General features: G+C 48.0%; 2 protein-coding genes across 2 annotated transcripts; one reads left to right on the top strand and one right to left on the bottom strand.

Annotated features, from left to right (window-relative positions):
• Positions 1–5,889: 5,889 nt before the first annotated feature.
• Positions 5,890–7,781, bottom strand: LOC103653069 (reticuline oxidase). The gene has a single exon (XM_008680039.3). It carries the CDS (start codon positions 7,738–7,740, stop codon positions 6,028–6,030), a length of 1,713 nt encoding a protein of 570 aa, XP_008678261.3. The 5' UTR covers positions 7,741–7,781; the 3' UTR covers positions 5,890–6,027.
• Positions 7,782–9,064: 1,283 nt separating this feature from the next.
• On the top strand, positions 9,065–9,418 carry LOC103655206 (tubulin beta-7 chain-like; the record flags this gene model as incomplete). The annotated part of the gene is made up of 1 exon (XM_008681993.1): positions 9,065–9,418. A coding segment is annotated over one exon (354 nt), but the record flags the coding sequence as incomplete, so codon positions are not given.
• Between the last annotated feature and the right edge of the window lie 1,061 nt (positions 9,419–10,479).

Genomic DNA, 10,479 nt, shown 5'->3' with positions numbered 1-10,479 from the left:
GAGTTTTACCCCTGGGTAATTAAGGCACCTGATGTCTTAGTAAAGAATATTGAAATTGTTTAGCAAGTTTTGGATGATTAGAAGAGTTATAAGGATAAGTAGCTCCCTGGTAGCTATTACTTATGATGATACTTTGTAGGTGTAATTATGTAATGCTTTATAATACCTTATTTGCTAACTATATAAGCATAAGCATCCATGATCATGTCATTTCATGTAGAGCTCCCAAAATAAAGAGTGAAGATTTAAGATGAAGTGGTTGCTGAAGAGGAGTCTACTCCAGTGCCTGTTCATCAAGTGGATGGAGCCATCTAGCTGATCATCGTGTTAGAAGTATCTAGAACCTCTTCTCTGCAACAAAGGCAAGCCCCGGTGCATTTGCCCCTTCCTTGTGTTTTAAATGCTTTATCACCTTAAATGATGCATTAGGTGATAGGAGTTGTGTGATGAACAATTGATGCATTACTATTCCTTGGAATTTGAATACTATACCTTGATCCCTGATTTATAAAAAAAACTGATAATGCTTAACCCTGCTTAGAAACTGAAAAATCATTTGTTTTCAAAAAGAATGATTGTGGAACATTGGTTATGGGCTTTTTGATTCAAAAATCAAAGCAAACTAAGGTGATGACTCCACTTTGGCCAGAGTGGGCTCATCATTGGAAAAGAGTACCCCTGTCGGGTACCAAAAATGGGGAAATGGTTTGAATAAATCTAGACCAGACGCTGAGCAGACAGAGTCGCCCGTCTGTGTCGATTAAGGACCGTACCGTTGACTGGCCTGTTGTGGTTGAGACTTTGCAACTAGCCACATACCCTGGTATGGGACAGGGTAAGCTTGAACCCGGCTATTCCATACGTGAAGAGACAATCGCGCACTAGGAGTGGAGAGATGGCAAGAGTAGCATATACCCTCCTGACACAGCGCACGCCTGGTAGGTAATGTGCTCTCGAGTGGCGCGGACCTGTTCATGTAGTGGAGGACTCCGTGGGAACGGTTGACATATGCAAGGGTTAAGTGCTACATATGTCGTGTGGTTAGAGATCCCCAGCTGGGTATAATCGGTTCGAATCGTCATTGCTCCTCGGTTATGGAGACTCATCCCGGTGACCATCATCGTAATTAGCAAGTGAAATATGAGAATGAATAAAATGCAGCTAGTATAGGCCAAGTGCTTGAACTAGACCAGGCAAATATAGATTCAGGTAATAACCTAACTAGTGAAATAAAATTTGGCTTAAGGATCAACTTGTAGCAAGCTTTTCTGCAAAAAGGAGTCTTTGATCATTGCTAAACTTTACCTTGATTCCTAATCAGCTAGCATACCCTTGAGAGTCTTTTCTTTAGTCGGGTAAGTCTTGCTGAGTAATTGCGTACTCAGGGTTTTACCCCCTGTTGTTTCTGCAGGAGAAGTTTTATTCCCTTATCTTTTGGTTAGTTACATCATGTGGAGGCCTTGAAGCTTAGAATGTTTATGTATATATCTTATGGAAAGGCTTCACCCTTCCAATTATTGTAATAAGTTATGCACTTTGGGTACTATCAGGACTTGTAATAAATACATCTCTTTCTACCATGTAAAACTTGAGTTCTGGAATGTAAAGTGTACTTTGTAAAAGTCTTCCGCTCTATCTCCAATGTGTGTGTATCAAATGTGATTACTGTAATATACCTGCTATGTGGGAGATCCTTGGGATGATGAGTTCCAGTTGGCGAACTCGATAGCCTTGTTAAGTTACCCGGTACACGTGCACAACCATTTGAGGCCATTAAGGCAAGGATTGGTGCATGTGGGCCTGATAACTTGGGAGGGCTGTCACAACATATTTAGGGGGAGATGTGCTACAACTTGACCCTTTGAGACTAACCTTTGTGTTTAAGTGTACTTGATGTAGTCTCAAAGGTGAATTGAAAGGGAAAGGTGAACTTGTACCATGCAAAGACTTCCACTGCACTCCGATATTAGTGTATTCACTTTCAAATTCATTCTTATGCTCTTATTGCCTTTTGCTCTTAATTGACATTTTTGGTAAGGCAATGGGGTTAAAGGGCCACAAATGATCCCGTTTTGGTGCTTGATGCCAAAGGGGGAGAAATTAAGGCCAAAGCAAATGGATCAGCTACCACTTGAGAATTTTTGAAAACAATAGAGTTAGAACTTTTGATTTGTCAAAATACCTTTATTGCAAAATTTGGTCTCTTGTGGGGAGATTTTATGATTATGGGAAAAAGTGGGAGTTTTTTGGCACTTGATCAATTTTTCCATTGGAATATCTCTCTTTGTGCCTAAACAAGTGTGTTTGAATTAGAGATAGGAAAATGAATTTGATTTGCAAAAACAAACCAAGTGGTGGCAAAGAATGATCCAAATATGCCAAATTAGAATAAAAAACAATTTGGTCTTCAATTTGAATCGATGTTGCATGTTTTGCATTGCTTTTTGATGTGTTGGCATAAATCACCAAAAAGGGGGAGATTGAAAGGGAAATGTGCCTTTGGGCCATTTCTATAATGTTTTGGTGATTAAGTGCCAACACATAATCTTTGAGTTGTTATGTGCCAAACAAGCAAAAAGTGCAAATCATGTGACAAGGTACGTTTTTAGACTTAGTACATTGTTTTGAGTACTAACATATTGTGTCTAAGTGCTAGAAACAGGAAAAGAAAGAATTGCAAAAGACTTGGCTGAGTACAACCAAAGTCCAGCTCGGTCTGGCACACCGGAATGTCCGGTGGTGCACCGGACAGTGTCCGGTGCACCAGGCCAGCCTCAGGTGAACAGGCCACTCTCGGGAAAAGTTTGGCGGCGTACGACTATAATTCACCGGACTGTCCGATGGTGCATCGGACTATCCGGTGAGCTAACGGCCGCCAGCACAACGGTCGGCCGCGCAATCCGCGGGCGACGCGTGGCCCGCACCAATGGTCGACAAGGGGCACCGGATTGTCCGGTGTGCACCAGACAGTGTCTGGTGCGCCAACTGGCTCGGCGCTGCAACGGTCATCTGCGCCAAAATAGGAAGGAGATCCGCACCGGACCGTCTACAGTGACTGTCCGGTGGTGCACCGACAGAAGGCAACTTTGGCCTTCCTTGTTGGCCTCCAACTGCTCCTAGCTGCCTTGGGGCTATAAAAGGGACCCCTAGGCGCATGGAGGAGTCACCCAAGTATTCACTAAGCATTCTAAGTCTCACACACTCCGTCTCCGCGCACTTGATCGATTGTGTTAGTGATTTGAGCTCCGTTCTAGTTGTGAACTCTTTGTGCTTTATTTTGAGCTCAAGTCTTGGCTTGTGTGCGTGTGTGTGCTGTGGATTTGTGTGTGTTGCTTCCCAACCTTACTCTTGTGCTTTCTTTGTGATCAATCTTGTAAGGGCGAGAGGCTCCAACTTGTGAAGATTCCTCACAAACGGGAAAAGATATAAGGAAGAAAAGCCGTGGTATTCAAGTTGATCATTGGATCACTTGAAAGGGGTTGAGTGCAACCCTTGTCCATTGTCCATTGGGACGCCACAACGTGGAAGTAGGCAAGTGTTACTTGACCGAACCACGGGATAAAATCGCGTGTCTCTTGTGATTGTTTCTTCTTTAATTATCTGTGTTCGCAAGAGCTCGTCTCATTGACTTGATTAACCTGCACTAATATTTTTATAATCAAGGTTGTTGGAATTTAATGTTGAATTTTACAGGATCACCTATTCACCCCCTCTAGGTGCTCTCACCCTGCACCACTCGAGGAGTCTAGCCTGGCCGCCTCCACCCCCACGCCCATTCCTGCATTCACTCCTTTTGTTTTCATTTGTATACACAACAAAATTGGAAGGCATGCACACAAATTTAGTAGAAGGATTGGCATGCATAGAAACAAAAAAACTGATTTGAATGTTTTATTCTGTCCATAAATATAGGATCTCTATAACAGCCATCCAGCTAATCTCGTTAGAAACATTTTATGATATATACTGATAATAATTATGCTACACGATGTAGATATTTATGCAATATGGTACGCCGCATAAAAATTAGTTTGCTGCTGGATGCGCACAAATTTGGGATATCAAGAATGTGCATTGAGAGAAAATGAATTAACATGCATGGAAACAAAAAATCTGATTTAAATGCTTTATTTCTCCCTTAAATATAGAATCTCTACAAACAGTCATGCGACTAGGCTCGTTAGAACCAGTTTATGATATATAATGATACAAATTATGTTACACGATGTAGATATTTATGCAGTGTGGTACACCACGTAAAAAATCAGTTTCCTGCTGCATGCACATAAATTTAGGATGTCAAAGAATATGCGTTGAAAGTAAATAAATTGACATGCATGGAAACCAAAAAATCTGATTTAAATGGTTAATTTCGTCCATAAAAATAGGATCTCTCCAACAGCCATGCAACTAGGCTTGTTGAAACTAGATTATGATATATACTGATACTAATTATGCTACACGATGTAGATATTTATGTAGTGAGGTACACCGCGTAAAAAATCTGTTTCCTGCTGCATGCGCACAGATTTAAGATGATAAGAATGTGCATTGAAAGGAAATGGATTGACATGCATGGAAACAAAAAAAATCTGATTTAAATGCTTTATTTCATCCATAAAAATAGGATCTCTACAACAGTCATGCAACTAGGTTCGTTACAAATAATTTATGATATATACTGATACTAATTATGCTACACGGTGAAGTTATTTATGCATTACGGTAGACTACTTAAAAATTGGCATGCGGGTCACTGTTTGGACGCATCTCCATGTTCGATCGTAAAACCTTCAGTTTTGAGTATAAAACCTCTCAGTTGTGATCGTAAATAACGAGCTAACGTAAATGTTAGAAACCTCATATACACACTGGTTAGGTAACGAGATAATGCATACAAATCTATAAACGTTTGCGTAAAATATGAATAGAAATATCATAAACAGACAACAGATGGAAGGATAGCCATTGACCGAAATTTATGTCGTAACCACCTATTGACGTTGACATAAATATGTATACAGAGTAGCATAAAACACGTCGTCGCTCATGCCCAAAGGGAGCCGTCGCCCACCGCACGCGCCTCTAGGATCCAACGCTGCTGGCGTCTAGGGGAGACCGTTGTCACAACTCGCCCTAGGGAAGTCCGCCGCCGCCGATCCCATTTCATATGTGTTGCCTGTGACGGCGCCGCATCCGTCCGCCAACCGTGAACTTGTTGTCCGCCCGTCGCGGACCCCTTCTGTCCACGCCGGAACCGCCCGGCTGCACGTCGGCCAGAGCCACGCCCCGTCAGCGCCGGATCACGCCAGACCCGCGCGCTCGCATGTCGGCCATCACCATCGTGGTCCGCTCGCGTCGGATCAGCCCGCCCACGCGCGTTGGTTCCACCGTCGCGCAACCGCTGCGCAACCCCATGGCGGCCCGAGGAACCGCTAGATCGGGCGCGTGCGGACATGACCAGCAGCGACAGCAGGTTCCTGCACGGTCGCCACGTTGGCGGCAGCCGCCACGCGCTCGGCCAACGTCGCTCGCGTGCAATCGCTGCCACGCTGAAACCCTAATTCGTGGTGGTCTCGGGTAGATTTTAGAGACGACTCGAGACCTGATCTGTTTAAGGTTGTGCGGCTGAACTGAAAGGTGGCGTTGGATCAGAGCTTTCGGTCACTCTTTGAAAGCCAAAGGCTTCTAATACCTAAACTATATATATATATATATATATATATATATATATATATATATATATATATATATATATATATATATATATATATATATATATAGTCCTAGATAAATATAATATATATTCAAAATAAATTCTAGTCTATCCTAAAAACAGAATATCTATCCGGCTACAACTCCTCAACCTATACAATCTCTCTTAAAATAGGGATTCACCGGTATGATATTTGAAGATCTGAACCATTATTATTCCCAGAATCTCAACAAAACTGCACCGGTATGCATGATATTTGAAGACCTGCACCATTATTGTCCCAAGCAGCAAATAAATCGTTCATTCTACTGCTATACATTACGAGAGTATAAAGGAGGAATGCTTTGTGCATTGTTGAACACATTTCCAGGATCAGCCCTAGTCTTGGCCCGAACCAGCCTACCGAAGTTTGTCATGAAATAACGTTCGCCCCAGGATGCCGCGTGTCCCACGGAGCCAGACGACATTCCACCGGTGGCGTTCATCCAATCGTTGGTGCCCAAATCAAGGTCCAGGTAGTTCACGTACGCAGCCCGTGGGTTCTTCGTCACGTAGGGCGCCATGAAGGCGTAGAACGAGCGCAGCCATCCAACGTATTCGTCCTCACGGTCGACGTCCGACGCCTTCCACGAGACGCCGTACTGGATGCTGTACAGGTACCCAGCGCGGTGCGGGAATGGCGTCGCGGCGCTCCCGATCCGCGCCATGGCGCCCCCGTAGGGGTCCAACTGCATGGACCCCTCCGCCGGCCCCGTCGCCATGTACCGCAGGATCTTTACCACGTCCTGCATCGAGATCGGCGCCCGGACGTAGTCGGACTTGCTCTTCGAGTAGCGCCCCACTCCGGGCTGACGGTCCGTGAGATCGGCGACCGTGCTGAGGCCGGCGAACTTCGCCGCCGACTCGATCCAGCTCACCTCGGACAGCTCCGACTCGGCGAGGCCCAGCTCGGGGTAGGTCCGGCTGAGCACCGACATGGCGAGGCGCTTTGGCCCGAGAACCTGCCCGGTGAACGACACGGAGTGGTTACCGTCCGAGGACCGGCCCGTGGGAGTGGGAATGTACGCCGAGAGGTAGAACTCGTCGGGGAGGCTCGGCCCCACGTACTGCCACCTGTGCACCAGCCCGGCGACGAGCTCCGTCGGCCCGGTCCGGACCACGCTGAACACGGTGACGCTGTCGGGGACCGGGACGAGGCGGAACTTCCAGGCGTACACCACGCCCCAGCTGCCGCCGCCGCCGCCGCGGATGGCCCAGAACACGTCGCCATGCATGGTGTCGCGGGTGAGCGCGCGGCCGCCCGCGTCGACGAGCACGGCGTCCAGGACGTTGTCGGCGGCGAGGCCGAACTTCCGCGACAGCAGGCCGAACCCGCCGCCGGCGGCGTGCCCGCCCACGCCGACCGTCGCGCACGACCCGGCGGGGAAGGCCAGCGCCCGGCTCGACCGCCCCACCGCGCGGTACACCTCGCCCAGCGTCGCGCCGGACTCGACCCAGGCCGTGCCCGACGCCCCGTCGACGCGGACGCGGTTCAGGCCGGACAGATCGATCAGGGCGAAGGGCACGCGGTTCTGCGTCGTGTACGACTGGCCCTCGTAGCTGTGCCCGCCGCTGCGCACGCGGATCGCCAGCGAGCTGTTGCGCGCGCAGAGGACGGCGCGCTGGAGGTCGCGCCTGGTGGCTGGGACCACGATGGCCGCCGGCTTGTTGACGGTTGGGAGCTCGAAGCGGAGGTTCCGGATGGAGGAGTCGAGGAGCGGCGTGTAGCTTGGAGACGACGGGAGGGAGAAGTTGGTGACGCCGTTGGAGAGGAGGCAGGAGCAGATGGCTGCTGCTGCTACTGGCGGCGGCGGCGACGACGACAACTGAGCGCTTGCGCGTGTGGCTGAAACTGCAAAGAGATGGAGCGCAAGGGCTGCTGCAGCTACCATCGTGTGCATCGTCATGGCGCGGATTGATGCAGCAGCAGACGGATACGGGGATGTATGTGTACTAAAATAGTATATATGCATCTGATTATGCATATGCCTGAAGAAATAAATTTGATCCCGGAAAACCTTGTCGACGTCAATTCTGGCGGACTTTGCTATACAACGATTTGACCGAGAAACCTTGCCAACGTCGTCAATTCTGTTCTCACCACTCACCAGAATGCACATGCATGCAAAAGTCGCAAACCGCAGCCTCTAGCCAAAGAAAAAGGCTTCCAAGATGCAACTTTCACGAGACAAAGATGCCATTTATTAGAGCATCTCCCAGAGCTCCCTAAAAAATGACTCCTCAAAATCAGTTTTAAGGGACATCTAAATAATTAGTGGGAGTATATTTTAATTCTTTCTCCAACAGATCTTTTAAAGCAGCAGATCGTTTCTGGGGAGCCCAAAAAACCCCTCATTTGTAGGTACAAATGAGAGAGTTTTAAGGGCTATGAAAATTCTGTATTTTTTCCAAAAAAACTGGATTTATGGAAGACTTCCGGGGAGCTCTTGGAGATGCTCTGTGTGTAGTGTTACTGTTGGTAATAAAGGGCTAGCCATGGAAGAACTAGCTAGTTGCATGTAGGGATAAAAACAGTTTAAATTTTTTTCGGTTTTCCGGAAACCGTTTTCGAATTTTTTTTGATCTGATCCAACGTTCGAATGTTTTTTATCCGATCCAACGGTAACGGTAGTTCTCGAAAACAAAATCGGTAATCGGTATTGAATTTCAGAATCAGTATCGAAATCGATTTAACGTCTTACCGACTGTTTACTTCGGTTACCGATTTTAATCGGAATTTACCGAATTTAAGTTTCGAAATTTTCCGAAAATAAAAAAACAAATTAATTGGCCCAAGGCCCACATCTCCCACTCAGTCTAGCTGGGCAGATAGAAACATGGCGTCAAGCATCTTGATATAGAAACATTGTGCCTTGTGCTCTTTTGACTGGACGAGGTGGTACTAAACTCTTGTAATGTTGGTTGTATCGTGTTATCTGCATGTTCGCCTATTGGTGTTGGGCCTATTTGGAGGCTGTGGGTCGTCGGTGCACACCCATGCGGCATTTCAAATTAGCGTGGGAGCTGCCAGGACCGCATGAGCAAGGTTGTTGTGTATACGTGGGTGCAGATTGTAGGCGTCCATAGTACTGGTGGTGCACGGTTTTGCCACCCTCCGCGCGTCCGCGCCCCGAAATCTCGCACCGCGCGTCCGCGCCCCTACGCCGCCACCACCTCCTTCTCTCCCCCTAACTGCGTCGCCACCTCCTCGGTTCCGCGCGTCCGCGACTCCTCACAGAAACCGCCCTTCCCCCTGGTCCTCTCTCTCGCCCCCATCCCCCACGAATCCCACCTCCGTGATGCCTGATATGCGACGAGCACAACATCGACCACACCGGAAAGTACGCCGGCGACTCCGACCTCCAGCTCGAGCGCATCAACGTCTACTACAACGAGGCCAGCGGCGGCCGCTTCGTCCCGCGCGCCGTCCTGATGGACCTCGAGCCCGACACCATGGACTCCATGCGCTCGGGCCCCTTCGGCCAGATCTTCCGCCCCGACAATTTCGTCTTCCAGTCCGGCACCGACAACAACTGGGCCAAGGGCCACTACACCGAGGGCGCTGGCAACAACAGGAACCGCACCCGCCATCCACGCTCCAAATCTCGCTGCTCCCTTCCATCCTCCACATGCATCGCCCATCATCGACGCCCCCTTCCATAGGAGGGCCCATCATTGGCGCCCCCTTCCATAGGAGGTAGTGCCCTTACCCGACGCCCCCTCCCCTACCCCCATTAAGCGCGCTCGGAGAGAAGTCAGTCGTCTTCTGTCTCCGGTTCATCACCAAGCGTCTACGCCCCCGTCTCCTGCATCCATGTCGACCACCGCCGTGCTCCGCTCCCTGCCTTCGACCAGATACCCATCCCTGCCTACCAGGTCAACGTCACCGTGTTTCCAGTTCCAACGGTGCCTGGCGTGCTCCCGACGGTTGCGACAGGCAGATGCGGCCTCAAACCCGCCGACGTCGAACACAAGAGGATGTCAACCCCTCTCGTGTTCCTCCGCGGGATCGGGTGCACATCGATGCCACAAGGGGAGGTAGCAGCGGCAGATCTAGAGCAAGCGCTTTCGATGTGGCCACTTCCTGGCGCTTTCCATCCCACCGATGTAGTGATGTTTTTGTTGTCGATCCAAAAAAATGAAGTTGCAGACTATGTCTAATTGTTGTGTTCAATGGTGAGTGCTTTAGAAAAAATTACAGGATAAACAAAGCTTCCTAGATATGGTATTAGTGTAGTGTATTATGAGTTAGACTTTTTCTTCCAGAGATGTGTAACATCATCGGTGCAGCTTCAAGAGTAGACAAGACAATGAATGGTGGGTCGCAATGTGGATTGTTGCAAGCTAAGAATTGCAGAAAGTATGGTTTGGCTGATTGCAAGACTAATAAGTATCAATTATTTGATACTAAATATTTGCATTTTGTCTCCTGCATCGTCATCAGTCTAATGCATCTCTAAATCAGAAGGGGTCTGATGCTCCATATGATGATGATGTAATGAAGGTATAGTCTATGTTGAATAAAATGACTTCTATTATACTATGTGCACTTATATATGTATTTTACTTGATTTTAGGATGTATTTTCTTCAATTGTGGGTGCCTTTGAGCATCTGGGTGACATATGGAGCCCCTTCTTTGCAACGAGAACTTCAATTTCTGCGTGGTGATGCTAGATCTTGAATGTGATACCCACTCTAACTTAATGTCCCTTTGGCCCGGGG

The sequence above is a fragment of the Zea mays genome, chromosome 4 (assembly GCF_902167145.1).
Source record: "Zea mays cultivar B73 chromosome 4, Zm-B73-REFERENCE-NAM-5.0, whole genome shotgun sequence".
NCBI lineage: Eukaryota > Viridiplantae > Streptophyta > Magnoliopsida > Poales > Poaceae > Zea > Zea mays.
This window is presented reverse-complemented; position numbering and strand designations above follow the sequence as displayed.